A 24,438-nucleotide genomic window follows, 5' to 3' on the forward strand; every position below is an offset into this window, starting at 1 on the left:
CCCTCTGGACTTTCCTGCAACCCTTCTTCCTGGGTCAGCGCCCTTCCCAGGCCCCTTTCAAAGTCCATCAGGGTGGTCTGGGCCCTGGTTTGCCTCTGAAGACTTCCAGACCCTGATGCTCCACTGGTGCCTTAACGGGGACCCTCAGCTGTCTCGGGATGAGACACGTCACAGCACCTCGGTTGCAAAATCCAGGAAAGTTGCCCATCCTCCTGCTCTGGATAGCTCCTTCCTGAGTATCTGTTTTTCCTGGTTTTTCAAATGAGTTTTTTTTTCCTTATTGTAGAAGCCACATGTTCATACTGGAATATTTAAGAAATATAAGTTAATTAAAAATTACTGTGATTTTACTACATGAGATAACCATTAATACTTGACACGCACATGTGCGTCCGTATCTGTGTATGTGTGATCTTCACCACAATGGGCTTGTAGTCTGCGTGCTGTTTGAGGATCTGCTTTCCCCTGTAACAGTCTGCCATAGGTGTTTCCTGTGTCAATGACGGTGCACTTTCACGGCGTACGTGATGTCAGCTGTTGGTCGCGCATTCATGTCCAACTCTTTGTGACCCCGTGGACCGTAGCCCGCCAGGCTCCTCTGTCCATGGAATTCTCCAGGCAAGAATACTGGAGTGGGTTGCCATTCCTTTCTGCAGGGGCTATTCCTGACCCAGGGATTGAACCTGGGTCTCCTGAATTGCAGGTGGATTCTTTCACTGTGAGCCACCAGGGAAGTCCGCCCAACTATGTCCTAAATAACCTTATATGTACCAGGTAATCCTTGCCTACCAAAGTTTGTTTGCTTTTAAAATTTCTGTGATGAGTTCTTCTGGTGTCTGTTCTTCTGGTATCTGTATTCTGCAGACCAGATTTTTTTTTTACTTCTCTTTTGAACTTTTAGAAAAAATTATAATGAACTACTTGAGACAGTCAGAAGGGTATCAAGGATAATATGATGACCATTCATGTGTTCACCTCCCAGCTTCGTAAAAAAAAAAAAAAAAAACTACAAAGGTTAGCCCCTTTGTATGCTCCACCCTCACCCTACTCCATTCCACCCCTAGCCTCCCCCCCACCCCAGAGCTGATCATTTTCCTGGGTCACAGCTGCTTTTCAGCATCTTGGTGTGGAGAGCATGTTGAATATTTGAGGGCAGTGGTTCACAGTTGCTTGTGGATTCATAAGGAGAAAACACAGATTACCAGTCCATGACGACAGTCCTGGTAAAAAAGAAAATAACCCTTGATTCCATTTTAAGCAGAACCCAGTAACATTCAGAGCTGTGAATTTTGACCTGGGTGAACTGGACTGTTTGATATGATAATCCCCAGTGAACATTCACAAGAACTGAAGCAGTCCCTGGGAAATCTAATGTAGGCCAAAATAGTAGTTAGTAAGTCAGATCCTCAGTGAAATATTTACTGGTACATAGGAGAGGATACATTCAGTGAAAACAATTTTTGTAGCATGGAAATAAAAAGGTCATCAGAAGCGATGTAACTGTGCGGTGTGGACAATTACTCACTTTTCCTAGGGTAATTTTCCCAAGGTAAATTCTTATCGTTGGTGTTGGCATAACTCTGAACGGAATCCCCATGTTGTTGGCATGAAGATGTCCTGTCCTCGTGCGTGGAGCTGCTACTTTGGAATGATGGCCGCCTCTGTGGTATGTCGCAACCGAGGGCATCCCTAGCCTGACCCCGACGTCTCTCTTCCTTACAGGGGGCAGTCCCCAAAGGAAATGCCACTAAGGAATTCATCGAGAGTTTGCAGCTGAAGCCCGGGCAGGTGGTGTACAAGTGCCCCAAGTGCTGCAGCATCAAGCCTGACCGAGCCCACCACTGCAGGTACGCTGTGCCCACCTGGGCCCTGCTCGCCCCTGCCCCCGCCTCAGCCCTCCACACTCCCCGACGGGCGCCATCACCCGCAGGACTTCTGAATGCACCCTGCTCTAGGCACGCAGTGACCGCTGCAGCTCTCCCTCCCGCCTCCACAGGCGGGCAGGGATGGGAAAGGGTGTTGGGTCTGGGCCCAGGACACCTATCACACGAGTCGGCTTTGCCACGCTGGCTGGAGAGCCCCACCCAGGCCCTCGCCCTTCTCCGCTCCGTGTCCATGTCTGAAACTGAGTGGATTTCTGCCCTTCCTGCCTCACAGCTTTATTACTGTGTGAAGGGTGCTCGAGGCAAAGCTGTAGAAAGTCATTCTGGGCATGTCTAGTGCCTGACGTCCTTGAGGGGCAGGTCCAGTTTCACAGAAATTGGAGATTTCACCTGCTTTCTTCCTGGCATTGAGGACCATGGAAGCCCATGGGCGTCCTCAGGGTGGGTGGGTCGTGCTAACGTGGATGGCCAGAGAGAAACGAAGGGGTTATCCTTGAAGGAAAAGAACAACTTTTCTTAAAAACAAAACTTCTAGAGGCCTGACCATTGCAGAATTCAGCCAAAAACGCCATTTCCCCATTTTATGTGCAGTGATTTTTCCCTTTTGGTTTTCAGATTTCTTTGTTCTTTTGAGTCTTCTGTGCCAAAAAAAAAATAAACTTGTAGGTAAATATTGCGCTTCATCATGACAAGAGAACTTTAATGCTGAATTACAGAAATACAAGCGTGTTACTTGGTCCCTTTTTCACATGAGTGTGTTGGGGCTGGAGAGGGGCTGCAGAGGAATGAACTGCCTCTGAGTGTCAGAAGGTATCGTCGGCCTGATGCTGTGGAAGCATCTGGGCTTTGTGAGAGGTCCGAGCGGCTGAAAGGTGGCTTTTCTGTGTGGGCTGCGCTGCCCACCTCTCGGAGATAAGCAGTCAGTCTCCACATCTGGGTGCCATGGTTGGCTCCCAACAGCTGCTATGTCCCGGGCACCTCAGCCCACCCCATCTCATCATCGTCGTTCCCGTGGTCACCCCCAGAGATGGCTTCGCCATAGCACCGAGTCTCCCCGGATGAGGAATTAAGGCTGGCTGTCTTTCCGTTTGTCTAAGAGAGCAAGCTGAAGCCCTCCTCAGCTACTTGCTACTTCTCAAGGGTACGGGCCGAGGTGGGCAGAGGCCACGGGAATTGCTGTCTTCCGTGGGGTCTTCTGTCCCTGGGTCAGCTTGTTTCTGAGATCTATATTAGAAACTAATTCAAAGAGGGAGGCACCCATCTAGCCTTACCCCCGAGGCTTGGGAAGCCAGCTGCCTTCACCTCCCAGGTGCCGTGGTTCCTCGGGGTATCCCGGTGTGGTGGAGCGATGCTCAGGTCAGCACTGGAAGGCCAGTGCTGTCCCGGTCACACCGGGGACCATCTCTCAGGGCCTCTGCTCTCTCCTTTATAAAAAGGGTTGTTCCTCCTAGCTCGTGAGGATTCAATATGAATATCTGTCTGTTAGTGGAAGAATGTGTGAGCGTTGGGGATGTGCTGGGTTTACACAGGCTGGACCAGAAACAGGGAAGGGTGAGCTTTGTAGAAAGCACTCGGGCAACCACAGTGGTCCTCTTCTGTCTCCTCCCCACCGCCGGGCATTTCCTCTCCGCCTCCTCCTCACTTCCTCCGCAGGATGATCTGAGGGAGGTATTCTTGAGTGCTAGTAAACAAACTCAAACTCAGAGAAACTCGAGTGACAGTGCCTGTGCGTGGCCTGTTCCTGTCTCGGGAAATGTGTGCTGGCAGCCATTCCTTGGCGATAGCTCGCGGTGGCCCGGGCCGTCTAGGCACCCACGGTTTTGGGTGAGCGGAGTCCCCAGCACACCAGAGCTGGGCTTGTGGCTGGTAGAGCCAAGGGGCCTGTTGCCCTGCTGGAGAGAGTGGGCATCAGTCCTCCTGCTCGGGTGAAGGGGCCACTGTTTGTGCCCAGATCTCTGCTTCTTCTCTCCCGGAAGAGTCTGTGGAATTTGAAACCATCTCTTTGCCCTCAGCTCTGATGGGTGCCACGCATATTCCCTGACATTGGCTTGTGGGTGTTCCTTCCAGCCTGGTGGTCTGTGAGTGGGTCTTTCTTCCAACCAGGCTGCTTTCTTCTTGACATCGAGGGCCACAGAAGCATGTGGAAGTCCTCAGGGTGGGCAGGCCATGCTGACACGATGGTCAGGGCCTTAGGCTTATGTGTTAGGTTCTTTTTTTTTTAATTTTTATTTTTACTTTATTTTACTTTACAATACTGTATTGGTTTTGCCATACATTGACATGAATCCACCACGGGTGTACATGCGATCCCAAACATGAACCCCCCTCCCATGTGTTAGGTTCTTTCTGCACAAGGAGGTGGAGATGTCTGACCTTGGCGAAACCTCATATTCCTCCCCACCTCCCAACACACACACACACATGGACGCATACACACACAGGCTGAGACCACTGTGGGCTGCTTAGGCCCCTGCCAGCTTGTGTCGTCTTTCCCGTGCCCTGTTTGAGCACTTGTTGTTATTGTGTAGTCACTCAGCGGTGTCCGACTTTTTTCTACCCCACGGATTTTAGTCCACCAGGCTCCTCTGTCCAGGGAATTCTCTATGCAAGAATATGGGAGTGGGTAGCCATGCTCTTCTCCAGGGGATCTTCCCAACCCAGGGATCGAACCCTGGTCTCCTGCTCGGCAGGCAGATTGTTTACATCTGAGCCACCAGGGAAGCCACCTGGGCACGGCCTTACCCCAGATTGTTTCTGAGCTGGGACCAGAATGCTGGAGATGTCTTTTTTGCTTATAATTTTAATTACAGTGAATGAGGTGTGAGATGAAAGCCTATACGCAGAGCATGGTCCCCTTGGGACCTACTAGCTGTGTTCCTTTCTCTTTCTGTGCTGTGGTGTCCCCGCCTGGGGCGGTGGAACCTGTCTCCTCATCTGTAGTGTCAGAGCCTTCACTCCGCTGACCTTTGCTAAGCTAAGCTATAGCTCTGGGCTATAGTGGTGAAGGGGAGACGGCCCTGACTCACGAGCTTACCAGCGAGGCAGGACAGATACAGCTTGATGGGTGCCGCTGTAGGGAGGGTGGGCAGAAGCCCTCAGCCACTTCTTGGAGCCTGAGGGCCAAGGAAGGGCCCCTGTGTCTCCCTGGAGGAGGAGGCACGGGCCCCAGGAGACCTGAGCGCATGGGATCCGGTGAGCTTGTCCGGTTCTTCCAGGCTTTCCGGGGAGGTGCTTTGGGGATGGACACTGGCAGGGAACCTGGAGGAGGAGGGGAGAAGCCCCCTCCCTCATCTGAAACCAGGAGGGACCTGGGGGGACCCTGGAGTCAGGAGCACCCAAAATAACCTCCAGGGAGCACCCTTGGTCCTTTCAGCGACTGCCATAGCGCGCTTAGGAGGTGCCTGTGCCCACAGCGTCTCGCACGGGAGCCGCTAGAGCTGGAGCAGGAGAGGAGCCAGGGGTGGTGGGTTTCACCAGGAGGTGAGCATGGAGAGAGGACCCTCTGGGAGCCCGTGTGGCCACTGTGTCAGGGGGAAGGGACACTGAGCCTCCTGCCCGCTGGGGACTGGGCAAAAGGCTAGCTCTGGGGTGTAAGTTCCCAGTCAGTGGGGTGTCAAGGGCTGTGGAAGGCCCACATTTTTTCCTCCTCCCCCTGACGGCTGGTGCCTGGAATGAAGTATCCAGGCAAGTGAGGGCAGTCTCCCCCAGGGCCTGGAGCATCCTTCACCTGGCGGCCTGCAGACCTACCCCAGGCCTTGCCCCTGGCACTCTCCCAGCCCCAGTCCCACAGCCGCTCAGACCAGGTGTTCATGGGCCATGGGTCTCTTGGCCTCCGAAGAGAGCCTCCAAGCCTCCTGCGTGGATGGACCTCCCCACCCATGTGCGCCACCACTCGACCCAGGAGCCCCGCTTCTGAACAAGTCTGTAAGCCAGAGTGGGGGCAGCGTCTTGGCCTGTCCTGTCTCTGCAAATAGGCAAGAAACTCGGAGACCGGCACTCTGGACAGCGTTTGCAGCTCTCGGTTGGCTGTACTCCTGCCTGCTCCCGGAAGGACAAGCCGTGTTCTGATTTGACTGCCCAGAGAGACTCGCCCATGGTGAAACCCATCTTCCCAGATTCACACTTGGCCTCTTCATGGAGGCTGCGAGGGGAGAGCAGAGGACAGATTCGCTTAGCCTCTGACAGCTCTCAGAGAATGCGAGGCACCTTGGCACCTTTCTGCTGCTGAGCACATGCCTCTGACAGCTCTCAGAGGATGCCAGGTGCCTTGGCACCTCTCTTCTACTGAGCACACACTGTCCTGGAGCACCCACCTTAAATCCCTTTTGCAAAATAGTGTGAGTGGAAGAGAAGCTGCTCAAGAGCCTAGAGCAGGGAGGTAGCCACCCTCAGGGGTTCCCTTGATGGGGTGGGGGGGGGGGGTTGAGAAACCCCAGAGCTGAGGAAGGACATGGAAAAGATGGTCTACAGGGCTGGTTCCACGGTGGGAATGTGTTGCGTGAGGCCCAGGACGCAGGAAGCTTAGCTGCCTGCTCGTCGGGGCTTGCTGGATTGTACACTGGGAGCAAGGAAAACCTACTCATTCATTCATTCATCCAGATTGGAGACAGAGAGGTTGACCAGGTGTTGGTGCTGGCACCTGGCCTTCGGTTTATTGCTCTCCCTGTCCCTTTCATGCATCCTTTTCTTACGCTGCCTTTCTGGCTCCCAAGGAGACTCTGGCGCTGGGCTAGCATCTCTGAAGTGTGCTCATTTCCCACAGGCCTGTGTTATCACGAGCCTCTGAAGCTGTGGGAAGAACGAGGGTGGAGACCAGCTTGACGCCCCCGCTGGTCTGAGCCAGTATCTCTCCTCACTTTCCCTACGTGTCCTCTGGGGCGGGGGCGGCGGGGGGAGAGGTCTGCCTTGCCAGCAGAGCTCCTGCTGGGCTTTGGAAAGGCCACACCCCTTCGGAGTAGTCTGTGCTTCCTGACCTGTAGTCCGGGAACAGCTCTCCTGCAGCCCCCCGCCGACTTCAGTCATAACCTGAGATAAAGTTGGTTATGGAAACTAGTGGAAATAAAAGCTGGTGTGAACTCAGGGCCTTTCAAAAATACATATAACAAGCTTGTATTTACAGTATTTCAAACTGTTTTGAACACGTAATGCCCCCAAGATAAATTGTTACAGAGGCTATTTCAATGAATTGAAAAAGAAACGGTTCTCTTTGAGTCCATCTGTTGGCAGATGGCTCTTCCTGAACTTGAGCTTTGGGAATAGCTGCTTTCAGCTGCTTTCGAGCCCTTATTTAAGCTTTGTGCTCTTGTTTCAGATTGTTACTTGTGTCGTCCAGAAGGGAAGGGGAGGGCATTTTTTTTAATCAAACATCATAGCTTCGAATAGTCCCAAGCCAAAAACTATCCCAGCAACAGGTTAATAACTGTTTGCAAATTAGTGGGATTTCTGGTCAACACTTAAGCTCAGATGACTCTTCTGCTATTTTCGGCTAAGTGGATATTATCTTAGAGCTGAAAGGTCCTTAGAGGGGGACTTCCTGCAGCCCCGTGACACGCGGTTCTTGACTCCACTCTGAACTCTTCAAGTGTTCACTTTCTCTCTCTCTCTCTCTTTCGTCAGCCACACTCTGGCAAGTTCCATCAGGCCCGCCCTTAGGGGTTTTGGCCTCTGGGGGAAATGAGGAGTAGCTCTGTCCTATCTCGTCCTGTCAGATTTTTGGAACTGCTGCTTTCTTCTGTCCTCTCAGTAAACCAGAGTCTCAGCCCACTCTTCCCTCAGGGGAGCAGTGTCCTTCTCAGGCGAGTCAGTTCCAGCCTTTTTCTTTGTGAAACAAGATAAGAGGCCTCAGGGGTCGCCGCCTGTCCCCCTTTCTGGAATGACTGTGACCTTGGGGGTCTTGTCCCTTCCAGGCCCTTCCAGCACACACGCAGCGAAACGCTGGGCCGCTGGGGAGGAGTGGTGCTGGAGCGTGGGTTCTAGGTCCCCTTGACCCTGCTGCCTCCGTGGGGACCCCCCCTCAAGGTCTGCCTTGCGGCTCTTTCAGCGTCTGCAAGCGGTGCATTCGGAAAATGGACCACCACTGTCCCTGGGTCAATAACTGTGTCGGCGAGAACAACCAGAAGTACTTCGTCCTGTTTACAGTAAGTCAGCTTCCGAATGCTGTCCCCACCCTGCGGGGAGCACTCGCTGTTTGCCTTGCTGTTGGCAGCACGGTGCCTGGCCACGCAGACCTCTGCCTTTCTGCCAGAGCTCTCCCTGGTTCCACACGGGCCCACTCCCACGCCCTTCCCTCGAGCGCCTAGAAACTGCCTCCAGCTGATTAGCTCTAAGCAAAGGGCCGTGTTCTGGGCTCCCAGGCCTGGTGTCGAGCTCAGTAGCCAAGAAGGCAGCCACCCTCCCTCAGCTGCAGGTAGGTGGAGGGCATTTAGCATCGAGGGCTGGAGGGACCGCAGGCAGTCAGTGCCCTGACCCTTCAGGTGAGAAGAGGCAGTGGGCCAGGAGCCTCCAGGACAGCCCAGGCCCCACCCGCCCCCAGGGAATGGCCACGCACCTCAGACCTGGGGGCGCAGGCCGGCGGCGGGGAACCACCAGGTGGCTCTCCGGCCCCTCCCTGCTCAGCCCTCGGCCTGAGCGTTCCTGCATGGGAGGTTGCAAGCACCGCGTCCTGGGCTCCCGCACGGCCAGGCAGTTCTCTCAGCAATGGCGTCTGCCCTGCTTTCCTGTTGCAGATGTACATAGCTCTCATTTCCTTGCACGCCCTCATCATGGTGGGATTCCACTTCCTGCACTGCTTTGAAGAAGACTGGACAAGTGAGTACACGCCAGGACCCCTGCTCCAGGAGGGGTGCATGACCGGAGCGGGGGTGGGCTCTCTGTCTCTGTCCTGGTGCCAGGGGCCGACCTCATTTTACTAGATCTCCTGCGAGCATATGGACTGACCAGGGAAGAAACAGCAGAGGCCCGAATGTCTCTTCATGAAATAAAGCAGCCCCTTAAAGTCAGTTCCACAGGTAAAGTTGTGAGTTGGACAGACCCTCCTGGGTCTGAGCGGGCCCAGGAAAAATGCAGGCCCCCCAGCAGGGAAGCGCATCCCAGGAGCAGACCCATGCCTTTAAGGGAAGAGCTTTAATTGAAGGTCATTGCATCCCAACCTTGCAGAAATCCATTTTTAACTTTCTGACTAGGACATATGTGGGGTTTTTGTTCATTTGGGTGTTTTTGTGTGCGATAATTTTTTTAACTGGTTAATCACCAATGTATGTTAAGATTGTAGACAAATTCTTTCTGCTTTTGAAGTATCTCGTTTAAAGATGCAAATGCTGAGGAGGGAACTCCGATCACCAGACTGCATAAATCCTGAGGGGAAAAATATAGATGCTGAATGTATAATTAAAATTTGAAATTTTTTAAGAAGAATAAAAATAAGATATAAGAAAACAATTTTTAGTATGGTAGTCCCCGCTTATCTGCAGGAGGCATGTTCCAGGACGCTCCGTGGATGCCTGACACCTCCGATAGTACAGAACCCTACATACACAATGTGTTTTTTTTTTAATACAGATGTGCCTATGATAGGGGCTTCCTGGGTAGTTCAGCTGGTAAAGAATCTGCCTGCAATGCAAGAGAGCCCGATTTGATTCCTGGGTCAGGAAGTTCCCCTGGAGAAGGGATAGGGCACCCACTCAGTATTCTTGGGCTTCTCTGGGGGCTCAGATGGTAAAGAATCTGCCTGTAATGCAGAGACCTGGATTTGATCCCTGGGTTGGGAGGATCCCCTCGGGGTGGGGGTGGGGGGTGCATGGCAACCAACTCCAGTATTCTTGCCTGGAGAATCCCCATGGACAAAGAAGCCTGGCGGTCTGTGGTCCATGGGGTCACAAAGAGTCGGACATGATTGAGCAGCTAAGCACAGCACAGCATACCTATGATAAAGTTTAATTTGTGAATCAGGCACAGTAAGAGAGTATCCGAATGGCTAGCATCATCACTCTTGCACTTTGGAGCTGTTGTTAAGTAGCATAAGAGTTACTTGAACATAGGCACTCTGATACCATGGCAGTCGACTTGGTCACCAAAATGGTAGCATGTGCCGCGTGAACGTGCTGGACAAAGGGGTGGTTCACGTCTCATGTGGACAGAGCCAGGTGTGAGATTTCATCATGCTTCTCAGGAGAGTTTGCGCTTTAAAACTTATTATTTCTGGAATTTTCCAGTTAATATTTTTGCACCAAGGCTGACTGCAGGTAACTGAAACTGCAGAAAGCAAAACCAAGGATAAGGGAGAGACTGCTGTGGTTGCTGGAGGGTTGAGGAGAGGCTGCCTGCCGGGCTCCTTCTTTCACACACAGTCTGTGAGACAAACACCTTGAGCAGAAACATCTTATTTCTACCCTTTTACCATTGATTGGTCCCCTTCTTCGTGTCATCATTTTTTATGAGTCTTGCTCTTCCTGCATGTACTGACTTCTTAGGGATCTTTAGCTCCTGACCAGGTATTAAGAGATTCTTCTAGCCTCTGTTCCTAGCTTGCATCTGCCCCTTCTGTCTCGCTGGTCCACCTGGCTTGGCCTCGTCTGGGGGAAGAAAAACCCCACGCGTGCTGGTCATCTCAGGCTGCTGCAAAAAGATGCCGTAGACTGGGAGGCTTAAGCATTAGTTCTCTCAGTTCAGGAGTCTGGAAAGTCCAAGATCAAGGTACCAGTCAGTTCTATCCCTTGCGAGGACCCTTTTCCCAGCTTGCAAATGGCCCTATCCTTATGTGTCCCCACCCAGCAGAGAGAGAGAGAAGCAAGCTCTCTGGTATTTCTTCACAAGAGGTCGTGAGGGTGGGGCCCTCGCAGTAGAGTTCATGCCCTTAGGAAGAGACGTGCGCAGTGCTGAGAGTACTGAGGGCCGCTGATGGGGCAGTGGAGTTGGCTGGGACCCCTGTTTCCGTGTTCTCACTTAGTGCACAGGGGACTGTCAGCAGGGCCTTATCTCAACCTTGTAACAAGCCTGCAGGGTAGGAGAGATACTCCCCCCACCTTGCAGATGACAAAAGTCGGTGTTCACAGAGGTTGAGCAAGTTACCCTGTCACGTGGCTAAGAAGGGGGCCTGTGATTCGGGCCTTAGTCCGGAGCGGGCTTCTCCTGCCCTGTTTGGAAGACTCCACCACCCAGGCTCTTACCTGCACGCCCTGGATTGCCTGTGGTCCATCCAGATGGGGTGGATTTCCTCCATCAGTGGATTTCCTGATGGAGGTGGCTTGAGGCCCCCAGTTCCTCTGATCTCAGGGCAGGGGAGGTGCCCGACAGTCCCCAGAGTACAGGCTGTCTGTGCAGTTAATACCATCTCTGTTCAGCCCTGGATCAGTGGGGCATCCAGCTCATGTAAGAGGAATCCCCCAGGATGAGGGCATCTTGAACTGATGTTCAGAGAAGGGTAAGGAGGCAGTTCCGCCTTCCCTCGATCTGCTTCCCACCTCCCCAGACTCCACTTGCAGTTCCACAGCCAGCCCAGGAGAAGAGTACTTGCAGCTGTGCCAGGATGGTGGCCAGGCCACTGCTCCGGGGTAGCTGTAGGGGATCAGGAAGCATGGCACCCCTGTCTGGGAGCAGCATCCACTTGCTCATGCTGGGCCAAGGTGGAGTCGGGCAGAATTCCTCTCGCAAACCCTCGACCGTTCCACAATACAGAAAGGAAAACTAACCTCAGAACGCCCCAAGCTCTCGCCCAGATTGTTTTGTTGTCAGGCATCCCTCCAAGGCTGATGGCCAACACCAAGCCGAACAGAAAGTCCCTGCCCTTCTGGAGCCTGGGGGTGGAGCGGGCGGGGCAGACATCAGACAAGGGCAGAAGGAAGCAGGCGACTCCCGACGCATGGGCTGTGATGGGTGTTAGTGCGAGCTCATGGTGCTGGGGGCTGGTGCGGGGCCCTGGAGGCCGGCGAGGAACCCAGTCCTGCGGGTCCAGAGGCAGAGCGGAGCCCCGAGCCCCACGTGCCCCCTCTCTTTCAGAGTGCAGCTCCTTCTCGCCGCCCACCACGGTGATCCTCCTCATCCTGCTCTGCTTCGAGGGGCTGCTCTTCCTCATTTTCACGTCCGTCATGTTCGGGACCCAGGTGCACTCCATCTGCACGGATGAGACGGTGAGCACGGGGGCAGCCTGCCACCACTCCCTCCATGGCTGGGGTTGTGGGGCGGGGGGCTGCCTGCAGGTCAGACCTGGGCACTCAGGTCACACAGGTATGGGGCCCAGCAGCCTCTCTGTGACGAGCCCCTCCCCTCCCCCCCCACCTCCCATGAAGGTTCAGTCTTGTCCAGAGCTCTGTGTCACTCTACGAGGCACTGGGGTGCCCTTTCTGTCTAGCGGCCATGGGCCTGGAGAAGGGTGATGGACAAAGGGTGCCCTGCCCCGCATGGCACAGGCAGGGTCAGCTTCCCAGTGAGAGCATCTTTCCGATCCGATCCTGAGAGTGGGGTCAGGAGACAGCCCAGCGGGGACCCCCAGAGCAGTGGGCGCAAGGCCGGTTCTGGTCCCCATCTGCGGCCTCCCGCCTACCCCCTCCTTCCGCCCGTTCACAACTCCTTCTCTGGGAGCTTCAAAACTGCTGGAGCCCCCACCCCTGGCACCACCGCTGCCACCTCTAAACCCTCCTAAGGCGTCCAGAAGCCTCCTGGTGGCCAGTCCGTGGCTGTGATGTGGGCATTTGTTCCCTCTTTGGCTTTGGGGTCTCAGTGAAGGGTCCCAGGCAGAAGGGGTAGTCTGAGTTCTGGGGGGAGGTTGTGAGTCCATCCTCAACAGTCACCTCGGGGTCTTCAGTGGGACGTTGGCTGCTTGGGTAGTCAGCCTTAGCTGGAGGCTCATAGGAAGACTCAGCCTTCACTGCTGCTGTGGCCCCACCGCTGAGGGTGTGGAGACTCAGCGTGCAGAGGAGGATGGTATGCCGGCTGCCAAGCCACCATCATTGGGATCTGGGGCAGTTCCCGGTGGCCTAGAAGGTTGCGTGCCTCTCAGCACCTTTTTTTCTTTTATAACTATTAGTACCATTATAAGAGTGTCTGTAAAAATAGTAGCCGATGGGGTTCATCCAGCCGTGTGTCTGTGCAATGCACAGACCAGCTTCTGTCTGTGAGACCTGCAGGGAACCCAGAGGTGACCATCTGGCCCCACCGGCTGTCAGGATGCCACCAGGCCACACAGGCTGCAGCCTAGGTGGGTCGGGAGGCAAATCATGGCCCTGGTCCTCGTCGTTCTTCCCCCTCAAGGCCATTCCTAAAGGGAGCCGCGCTGAAAGGAAGGGAGAGAGGAGTCGAGGGCCTGCCGCGCGTGGCAAGGGCGTCCCGCCCTTGACCAGTATGGTGTGGTCCCAGCGCCTTAGGCTGTGAACAGAGTTGGACTGGGCTGTCCCCTCGGGCCCGCCCCACTCCTCCACCTCACAGAGACCACCAGATAGACCCCCGGTCAGGCTCCTGCCAAGCTGCTTCCGCCTTGTCCTCTAGCCGCTCGCCAGCTCCTTCTGGAGAAGGGGACAGGAAGGGACCGACCTGCTCCCCCAGCTCGTCTTTCCTGTGAGACTTGGCTGGGGGTGGTGTGGGCTCAGTGACAACTGCTGAGGCTGCCTCGGGTCACATTTGTCCCCAGAGGAGCCCAGGAAGGCCTTGGCCGCGGCCGAGGCTGAGCGGTCTGCCGGTGCAGCCCCTCTAACCTGTACTAATCCCTCTCCTTCCTCCTCCGTGCTGACCTCTTCCTCTGGTTCACCTCCTCCGCTACACCTGGCCAGCCCCCCTACGCCGGGCGCTCCTTGGCCTCCCCGGCCGGCGGGACAGACCGCGCCAGAGCAGTCTTTTCACTTGGTCCTTTTTTTTTTGTCTGCAAAGTGGTCATAGCAGCTTCAGAGTTCCCACGAACCGATCCTTGGCTCTCACGAACTCAAGCTCCCCACGAGCTGAGGCTCCCCGCGCCCCAGCCTTCAGAGTGCTCCCACACACAGCTCGGCGCTGGGCCCAAACCCCCCGGCCAGGACTCACTTAACACAACACCAGATTGCATGACCAGGAACAGCGGCTTCGGGGCCTGCTGACTTTCTTACGTGTCCCTTCCTGCCTGGAGGGACTTACACAGACGTGCCTGTGTGCCCACCCAAAGGAAAAATGATGATTCCTTTTTGTCTTTAGCACTTTTTATGAGAGAAAGAGAAGAAAAAAAAGAGTAGTATGTAGATAAGCTTCATGGCTTTAAAAAGGAAGCATTTACTCCATTCACCTCAAGCTAATGGATTTCTCTCCCCCCAGAACCACAGCAGTGAAGTGCTTGACTGAAAGTATGATTGTTCTTGTTTTCAGGGAATAGAACAATTGAAAAAGGAAGAGAGAAGATGGGCTAAAAAAACAAAATGGATGAACATGAAAGCCGTTTTTGGCCACCCCTTCTCTCTAGGCTGGGCTAGCCCCTTTGCCACGCCAGACCAAGGGAAGGCAGACCCGTACCAGTATGTGGTCTGAAGGACCCTGAGCAGCATTGCCACTCAGACACAAACCGCATCCCAGCACCACCGTCCGATCCGTTCTCATGAATGTCTAAACCGAAAAAGCAACACAACTACTCTGAAACTTTTTTTTTTAATGTCTCAAGTAAAATGGCTGAACATTGCAGAGAAAAAAAAAAACTCCTCATGGTTTTTATTTTTGAAAAGATCATCCTTTCTATTTTTCGGTGACCGAAGCTGCTTTCCTTTTTTTCCCTATTTAAAATCACTTCTCTGGCCTCTGGTTTCCTCTTTGCTGTCTGTCTGGCATGACTAACGTGGAGGCCACTGTTTCCAGGCCACGCCCCCTTGTACTAACTGAGTCGTGACGCTTATGCGTGGACGGACCGGCCCAGACGCCTGGTCGGGGACCCATAGGAGAGAGCCAAGAGGGCCTGTGACCTCCCACTGCCCAGGAGGCAGTGGCAGGTGCCTGGATGGGACTTAAAACCTCGCTGAAGACGGATGCTCACCCCTTGTGGCCTGGGAGGCCCGAGATCAGGGCTGGAGCCCTAAGAAGGGTCCTTGACCACAGCAGCCTCGTGCCCCGTGTGAACATGATTTGCCTCTGAATTCACAGAATCAATTGCCTGCCTTGTACTTTGTGGGCTCTGGGTGCGTAGAATGATTTTGGGGGTGGGTGGGGGGGATGGAGATGAAAGGGGTTTTATTTGTATTCCGAATCACCGGTTATATTCCAACTGATCATTTGGAAGAATGTGAAGGAAAGAAGTTTTTCCAGTTCAAAATGCCTTACACAATCACGAGAAGAAAACGACTCGGCTGCAGGCGAGCTATACGTTTCCTTTATTCCCTCTGCTTCCCGTCTGGGCGTCCCACCTCCCTCGCTCTCCTCCTAGTGCGGTGTCCGTTCAGCACTGTTACTGCCAAGCGAACCAGTCGCAGCCCCACCGTCGACCCCCTCCTTCCTCATTTTCGTAGATCTCCGCAGTCGGTTTACTTTCGGATGTTTTAGACCCATAAATGTGCACATCTCCATGTCTCGTCTGTATTTTAACCTGGGAGTCCGTGGACCTGCGTGGGCTGCCCGTGATGCAAAGGCACCATCGCCAAGTTGAGAGACACCCACCCGTCCAGTGGAACCGGCAGATTCCTAAGCCTGCGGCGCCGAGACTGACTAGTGTTTTCATTTGCACACTTGTGTGTTGAGTCTAATTCGAAGGAGGGAAGGCCTGAAGACCGTGAGGGGAGGGGAGGGGACCGTCTCACACAGGGAATTGTTTTTAAATAATCACCACAAACCTTTTTTTTTTTTTTTTTAAATCTGCTTGGGGTGGGTTTTGGGGTGAGGTTCACGAAATCAGCCCGGGGTGGGGAGAGATTTCGTCTATCTGTGTGATCTTTCAGAAAAGTAAGTGGAACATGCTGCCTCTTTTCAATTCTGTCAGTGCTTCCACATGGAAACCAAACGCAATAAAATTTTTCCAAAACCTGTTCTGGCTGAGCCCCCCGTCTCTCACGGAGTCCCCCCTTGGGTGGAGCTAATGGTCCGGTCAACACGAATGTGCTCTGTTTGGGTGTTTCTTTCATCGCTTTTAAAGGGCATTTGTGCATGCTCCCTTTTGCATCATCACCTCTAAAGGATGTTTACAGCCCTCTTTCGGAAAAACTGGCCCCACTGGGCCTCTCTTCTCTGGCTCTTTCTGCAGCCTGAGTACCTTCCCTGGTGCGTGTGGATTCCCAGTTGGAACAGAAAGAAAACTCATCAGGTCTGCAAAATTTGCTTCTCCAGTTGGGCCTGGGAGAGAGACCTTTTTTCCCTCTGCCCACCCACCAAAAAGCAAAGTGAAGCCAGAGGAAATGACTGGGACCTTCCACACACATCCTGGGATGTGGCTTTGAGGTGCTTGCCACCACCCCTCAGATGTTTAGGCAAAGAACCCTTTTCTTAGCAATCTTTTCTGAGTCAGTCAGCTTTGACCTGCCTCTGCTGTGCTGTTGATGCTATAGTCAAGCCTGCGGTTTGGGCTTTTTTCTCTCAATGCTGTTTTTAAATCTAGTCCCTAGCATTTGCTCCCTATGTGCTTCCCCCACCACACCAACCCCACCCCTTACACTGATGAAAGAAATGTGGTTGTTGAATGACCCTAGAGCATTTTAGAAGGCCCTCACTCTGCTGTGTTCCCTCAAGGATCTATCCCTGGGAGGAGAGAGTGCTTTTGCTATGCTCCCTTTTGCCAGGGAGGAGAGAGTAGGACTCGGGGAATATTGTCAAGTATTTGAAGGCCTCAAAATACCCCATCTTCAAGGACATTTTTTCTTTAAATGAATCACATTGGCTCTTCTCCCCATGGAATTTCTAAGGAATACAGTAGATCATGCTAAAGATATATCGAATTTTGTTTTCAAGTCCTCAAAATAGAAACTCACTGTTTACACCTGAGCGTACCACCTAAATCTTTCCCAGAGAGTCTCCTTCTGACATCCAATGTGATTCTGTCTCTGGGTTTTTACAAGCCCTTGGCTGAAAGAATGAATGTTCCCGAGTTCTCAAGCCAGAGTGAAGAGCTGCACTCAGGACATAGGAAATAGCCCCAGACTCCCTGTGTTCTTCCTACTTTATCTTGTTGAGATGGAGAATGTTTTGCCAGGAACCCAGTGAGTGGAGGCTTCCCAGGTGGCTCAGAGGTACAGAATCCACCTGCCAGTGCAGAAGACTCAAGAGACACAGGTTTGATCCCTGGGTCGGGAAGATCCCCTGGAGAAGGGCATGCAACCTATTCCAGTATTCTTGCCTGGGAAGTCCCATGGACAGAGGAGCCTGGCGGGCTCCAGTCCATGGGGTCAGATACAACTTAGCGACTATAGCAACAGCAGCAGCAGCAGCCAGCGATGAGGAATGTAGCTGTTCTCTGCAGCACGGTGGTTGAGCTTCCGCCTGGCATCCACGCAGGAAGAAACAGGCATCCCCAAGCCCTCCTCAGTCTCCCAGGATGGCAGACGAAGAAGGACATCTCTACACAAAAGCAACCCAGCCTTTTGCTTCGGCGCCGGAGTCGCAACAGCACCGAATGGTACACACGTGGGAAAATGAGCCAATAGTAGCCACAGTCTTCCAGAATGTGGGCTCTGAGGAGTGGAAAGGGGAAATAAAGAGGAAGGCGACTTGATCAGTTGGACTGGTGACTCCTTCCCACCTGTCAACTTCTGGTTCGTTTTCATAGCAACCAGACTGAACATGCAAAAAGCTTAGGAGCAAACAAATCTCTGCGTATTTACATGGGCTTGGTGACATCATGCTCAGGGTAGGCGCGGGTAGAAATGCATGTGCTTCATCTCCTTCTAGTCATGTACTATTTCATCTTTGTAATGCTTTTTTCATGGAAGAACGCAAAGTGAGACATCTTGACTTACTAGCTTTTAAAACCCACCTTCATCATGAGGTAAATTAGACGGTGTTTATTGAACACTTACGTGAGGTTGATATCACACAGAAACCCCAGACCTTAAGGCTGGGCTGGGTTCTTTCAGCCAGGCTGACGGGTTTTATGTTTTTCTCACTTCAAAGCTTGTAGTACATAAGCCTACATAGTGACCTAGCCTGTAGAAGTGAGGGGTTCCGACCTAGAAGGGGCCCTTAGTTAACAAAGATATTTGAAGAGAGGAAGATTTTGCTAGAATCCCTCTTGAGAATCTTCCTGCTGAGGGATATACTGAGGCAGTGCATCTCCAAGTGTGGTCCACAGACCAGCAGCAGCTGCCTGTCCTTGGGGACTTAACAGAGATGCAGATTCCCAGGTGCCACCCCAGACCTGCTGAATCAGAAACTGGTTGGGGAGCAGCGATCTGGATCCTCACAGTCCTCCAGGTGATGGTGACCCGTGTTCAAGTCTGAGAATCCACTTAGGGGCTACAGGGGTCACCCACAGGCCTGCCGATGATGTGGTCCTGGGTGCTGCTGGTGTCAGCATGGTGCTAGCTGGGGTTTTGCCCACTGTGAGCCCCTCTTCAGTCATAACCGGCAGCCTCCCCCGGCCAGTGAGTGCTGAGAAAATAAGGAAAGTGTTTGAAGGGGAGCCAGACTATTCACCTGTCCAGTGATCTTCCCGCATATCTCATCTGACCCACTGGTTTCTGCACCAAGAGGGCCCTTTGGGTGAAGAACCATCCCAGAAGAAGATGGAAAAGTGTGGTGCCAGGGTCCTCCCAGCAGGAGCGGTGGCCAGTGAGTGAGGGAGCCTTGGGGAAGACACAAGAATGTCCTGGCCTTTGGTTTCTGTCTCTGGACCTCAACTCCCATGTGGCCTTTTCTTGCATCTTTTAAATACATATCTGCCTGAGAATCACCTAATAGAGGATGATGGATTCACAGTGAAATGAAAATAACCCATTCACAAGTCTACAGGCGTCCCTGGTGGCTCAGAGGTAAAGGATTTGCCTGCCAATGCAGGAGACACAAGAGACACAAATGTGATCTCTGGGAAGATCCCCTGGAGAAGGAAATGGCAACCCACTTCAGTATTCTTGCCAGAAAAATCCTATGGACAGAGGAGCCTGGTGGGCTACAGCCCATGGGTTTGCAAAGAGCTGGACACAATTGAGCGAGTAAAGAAATCTACATTCCCAAACTGAAGACTTCGATTTCCCCCATCCTCTCACTCAATTAAAAAAAAAAATTATTGATAACTTGAGCCTTGCGATTATACTAGCAAAGCAGAGTGAGCCCCAGGGATCCCTCATCTGTGCCGGTGGGAGCTGAGGATGGGTGGGAGCTGAGGACGCTGATCCAAGGAATTCTGAACAATGTTGCAGAATAGCTGATCCATGGAATTATGAACAATGTCGCCAGGATAATGTTTGCAAAAACCTTTAGGATGAAGATACACGCTCTGACATGGACGTAAAAGATGCCCTGAATTCCTGCAGCTGAGGTCGTGTGGTGATGGGTCCTTGGGCCCTCTGTCTTTGGTTCCGGTCTGGCTCAACTTCCTTCCTGTGACCTTAAGCAGTAGTTTGTTTAAGCCTCTGCTCATCTGTGAAATCCCGGAGATAATCTAACTCACAAGATTGCTCTGAGGATTCAGAGAGGAATGATGTGGGTGTTAGGATGGTGTCTGGCCTGTTGTGGCTCTAGAGAGCGTTAGCTCTGAGATAATCTAACTCACAAGGTTGCTCTGAGGATTCAGAGAGGAATGGATGTGGATGTTAGGATGGGGTCTGGCATGTTGTGGCTCTAGAGAGTGTTAGCTCTGGCGAAGCTGTGCTTTTCAGAGCATGTGCACAGTTGTTGGTGTGCGAGATCAGTTTATTGGTTTGCAACAGCATTTTTTAAACAAAAAATAATGCCTTACACCTTGTAAAAGATGTATTTTCATGAAACTTTGGTGTGTGTGTGTGTGTGTGTGTGGTAGGCTGCAACAGAATAGTATTCCCTATTGTTGTTTCATCGTTCAGTCACTCAGTCGTCACAACTCTTTGTGACCCCATGGACTACAGCCCACCAGGCTCTGTGGGATTTCCCAGGCAAGAATACTGGAGTGGGTTGCCATTTCCTACTCCAGAGAATCTTCCCAACCCAGGGATAGAGCTTGTGTCTCCCTGCACTGGCAGGCAGATTCTTTACCACTGAGCCACCAAGGAAGCCCATTTCCTATTGTGGGTTGCACTAAACACATGTGAAACTGCTGATGAGGAGAGGGTTGTTCGGCTGTCTCCAAGGAGGGCACGTTTGCGTGGGCTGCAGCAACTCCAGCTGTCTATGTCTGAGATGCAGGGACCTCCTGTTCTTCCTCTGTGGGCTTCAGCCAAGTCCTTACAGAGCATGTGCCTGGTCTCCGTCTCCTGGGGAGCCATAGTCCTGGTTCATCCATTCTGGGGCATTGACCAGTTGGTTTACAGATCACTGCTCACATGGCACTCAGGCCGATCAGGCCCAAAAGGCCAAAGTCACACACTGCCCGCTAGAAACGCTGGTTTAGCCAGTTGCCCCCTTACCAGGAATCAGCCAACCATTCCTGTTGGCTTGAGTGGGAAGTGGGTATCACTGCTGCCTCTGCAACCCTCTAGCTTAAGATCTCTGCCTCCAGGACACCTTGAAATCCATACAGAACTCAAAAGTGAGTCCTACCAGGGAAAAGAAACCCCACTGGCTCCTCTGAACCTGATGGTCCAGATCTTCAACCTTTCTCTTTTTTAATCTTTTTGTTTGTTTGTTTGTTTGTTTACTTATTTGGCCATCGTGTGGCATGTGGGATCTTAGTTCCCCACCAGGGATCAAACCCGTGCCTCCTGCAGTGAAAGCACAGTCTTAACACCTGGACCGCCAGGGAAGCCCCCCTCTGCCTTTCTTTTGCATCAGATTCATTTGGAGTATTTTCTCCTCTTCAGACAGACACTCGTGGATGTTTGTCCACTTCACTTCTGAGGAAGTTTGTCTGGTGGGCAGGCCAGGCTCTGTCTGGAACATTTTTTCAAGCTTGCTGAGGAGGTTGAGTATCGTTCTGTGGGCTCTCTTTTTATTTTTATTTTTTAACTTGTTTGTTTACTCTTTGGCTGCACTGGGTCTTCATTGCTGTGCGCAGGCTGTCTCTAGTTATGGAGAGTTGGGGCTACTCTTTGTTGTGGGCTCTAGACACGTGGGCTCAGTAGTTGTGGCGCACGGCCCATGACATGTGGGATCTTCCCGGACCAGGGATTGAAACTGTGTCCCCTTTGTTGGCAGGCAGATCCTTAATCACTGGGCCACCAGGGAAGTCCCCTTCTTTTTATTTTTAATTAAAAAAATTTCATTGAAGAATAGTTGATGTATGGTATTATATGTTAAAATATAGTGATTCAAAAATTTTAAAGGTTATACTCCATTTATAGTTATTACAAAATCCTGGCTATATTCCCTGTGTTGTATAATATATCCTTGTAGCTTATTTTATATACAGTATTTTGTACCTCTTAATAACTTACCCCTGTATTGCTCCTCTCCCTTCCCCTCTCCCCATGATGCTGCTAAGTCACTTCAGTCGTGTCCGACTCTGTGCGACCCCATAGACGGCAGCCCACCAGGCCCCCTTCATCCCTGGGATTCTCCAGGCAAGAATACTGGAGTGGGTGGCCATTTCCTTCTCCAATGCATGAAAGTGAAAAAGTGAAAGTGAAGTCGCTCAGTTGTGTCCCACCGCTCAGCGACCCCGTGGATTTCAGCCTTCCAGGGTCCGCCATCCATGGGATTTTCCAGGCAAGAGTACTGGAATGGGGTGCCATTGCCTTCTCCGTCCCCTCTCCCCATGGATAACCACTAATTTGTCCTCTGTATCTACGAGTCTGTTTCTTTTTTTTTTTGGTATTCTCACTAGCTTGGGTTTTTTGTTTGTTTGTTTTTTTAAGATTCCACATAGAGGTGATATCATACATTATTTTTCTTTCTCTGACTTATCTGACTTAGTGAATTCAGTTATTTCAACTTAGAGTCCATCCATGTTGTTGCAAAAGGAAAAAATTCTTTTATGGCTGAGTAGTATTCCATTGTATACATATACACACACCACTATTTCTTTATCCATTCGTCAGCTGTAGATACTTAGGTTGCTTCCATGTCTTGGCTATCGTAAATAGTGCTACTGTGAATATTGCAGTATCTTTTGAAATCAGGGTTTTTGTTTCTTTCAGATATATCCCCAGGAGTGGAATTGCTGGGTCATATGGTAGTTCTATTTTTAGTTTTTTTAAGAAACCTCCATAATGTTTTCCACAGTGATTGCACTAATTTACATTCCTACCAACAGTGCACAAGTGTTCCTGTCTCTCCACATCCTTGCTAACACTTACTTGCATTGTTTTTGACAATAGCCACTCTTACAGGTGAGAGGTGACATCTCCTTGTTGGGGATTTTGGGGGCTGTGTCCGGTCTTCGTTGGGGCACGTGGGATCTTTGCTGTGGCGTGAAGGCTTCTCTCTAGTTGTAGGCTTGCAAGCTCCAGAGCATGCAGCCTCAGTACCTGCAGCACTTAGTTGCTCTGAGGCATGTGGGATCTTAGTTCCCTGACCAGGGATTGAACCTGCATCCCTTGCATTGGAAGGCAGATTCTTAACCACTGAACCACCAGGGAAGTTGCTCACTGTGGTTTTGACTTGCATTTCCCAGATGATTAATGACATTGAGAATCTCTTCACATGCCTATTGGCCATCTGCATGTTCTCTTTGGGGAACTATTCAAGTCTGCCAGTTTTTTAAGCAAGTTGTTTGCTTTTGATGTTGAGTTGTAAGAGCTGTTTATATATTTTTAATATTAACCCTTTTTTGGTCATATCATTTGCAAATACTTTCTCCCATTCTGTAGGCTGTCTTCATTTTGTCAGTGGTTTTCTTTGGTGTGCAAAAGCTCTTAAGTTTAATTAGATCCTACTTGTTTATTTTTGCTTTTTTTCCTTTGCTCTAGGAGACAGATCCAGAAAATATTGCTACAGTTTGTATCAAGGAGTATTCTATGTTTTCCTGTAGGAGTTTTATGATTTCTGGCCTTACATTTAGCTCTTTATTTTGAGTTTGTTTTTGTATATGGTGTTAGAGAATGTTCTAATTTCATTATTTTACAGGTGGCTGTCCAGTTTTTCCAGCACCACTTATTGAAGAGACTGTCTTTTCTCCTCTGTATATTCTTGCCTCCTTTGTGTTAGATTAATTTACCAAAAATGTGTGGGCTTTATTCCTGGACTCTGTATTCTGTTCCATTGATTTGTTTGTTTTTATGCTTGTTCCATACTGTTTTGATTACTATAGCTTTGTAGTATAATCTGAAGTCAAGGGGCCTGATTCCTCCAGCTCTTGTTCTCAAGATTGCTTTGGCTATTCAGGATCTTTTTGTGTTTCCATATAAATTTAAAATTTTTTGTGAAAAAATTTGAAAAATGCCATTGGTATTTTGATAGGGATTTCATTGAATCCACAGATTGCCTTGCATAGTATGGTCATTTTAACAATATTAATTCTTCTAATATAAGAACACGGTATTTCTTTCCATCTGTTTGTGTTGTTCTGTGGGCTCTTTTGCTTCATTTTCCTCTCCAGCTTTTCCCTGCCTTTGAGTGAAGATTTGTGGTAGGATTGAAAACGCAGAGGGCGCACCAGTTCCCGTCCTGGTTCTGAAGCACAACCAGCAGGACTAGCTCCGGCCGCTGTCACAGCCTCCCAGCACCTGTGTCTTCTATGCCAACTGTCAGTACTAACACCCACCTCCTCTCAGGGGGGTGTGAGGATCCACAGTGATAGCTTTGAGTGAGCCCAGTCAGTGCAGACCCCCCATTCTGGCATTTCTGGATGTCCCCTCTGTAGCCTGGCCAGCCACATAGCCATGCTCCAACCCCTCCTCTCTCAACAGGCTGCAACTGATCACTCAGGAAGGAATGCGGGATCCCTAGAGCAAGTCCCTCAGCTGGCCATCACTGATCCTGCTAAGGAGGGAGGCCTGGTGAGGGACCCGATCGTGACTATCATGGCCTCCTGTGCCCCAGACCCACATGAGCCTCCCTCAAGAGTTGTGTCTACATGGTCCATTTCCTGACACAGCTTTCTCGTTCTCATTATAAAAGTCACACCTGTTCATGGGTGAAAACTTGAAACAGAAATAAATCTAAAATCTCATTCCCAAACCCCAGATCCTAAGATGATGTCACATGCAACTTTGCTTTCTTTCCTTGTCACCACATGGACAGGGATTTGCAGTGTGTATAAACCTGTATCGATGCCACTTGTTTAGAGTTTTTACTGAAGCATAGTTGATTTACAGCGTTGCATTAATTTCCCTGTACAGCAGGGTGATTCAGTTATGTCAGTACAGATGTATGACCTTTTTCACATTCTTCTCCATTATGGTTTATCACAGGAAATTGAATACAGTTCCCTCTGCCGTACAGTGGGACCTTATTTATCTATTCTGTACATAATAGTTTGTGTCTACTAATCCCAACGTTCCAGTTCTTCCCTCACTCACCTTTCCTTTCCCTTGGCAACCCCAAGTCTCCTCTGGGAGTCTGTTTCTGTTTTGTAGATACATTCATTTGTATTGTATTGTAGATTCCATATGTCAGTGATACCATA

General features: G+C 51.1%; 1 protein-coding gene across 6 annotated transcripts in view; it reads left to right on the forward strand.

Annotated features, from left to right (window-relative positions):
• The window catches only part of ZDHHC3 (zinc finger DHHC-type palmitoyltransferase 3), a 61,389-nt gene that overhangs the window by 32,293 nt on the left and 4,658 nt on the right, over window positions 1-24,438 (forward strand). For 3 of the 6 annotated variants that reach the window (XM_060402618.1, XM_027957746.3, XM_027957745.3), the window contains 5 exons: window positions 1,723-1,847; window positions 7,924-8,020; window positions 8,609-8,690; window positions 8,795-8,890; window positions 11,877-12,007. In XM_060402618.1, coding sequence (XP_060258601.1) covers window positions 1,723-1,847; window positions 7,924-8,020; window positions 8,609-8,690; window positions 8,795-8,890; window positions 11,877-12,007 — 531 coding nt within the window. Of the gene's footprint in view, window positions 1-1,722; window positions 1,848-7,923; window positions 8,021-8,608; window positions 8,691-8,794; window positions 8,891-11,876; window positions 12,008-14,204; window positions 15,842-24,438 lie in introns of those variants that run through there. The other 3 variants (XM_012100193.5, XM_004018524.6, XM_027957747.3) reach the window with 3 other exon arrangements.

The sequence above is a fragment of the Ovis aries genome, chromosome 19, assembly GCF_016772045.2.
Source record: "Ovis aries strain OAR_USU_Benz2616 breed Rambouillet chromosome 19, ARS-UI_Ramb_v3.0, whole genome shotgun sequence".
In the NCBI taxonomy this organism is placed as follows: domain Eukaryota; kingdom Metazoa; phylum Chordata; class Mammalia; order Artiodactyla; family Bovidae; genus Ovis; species Ovis aries.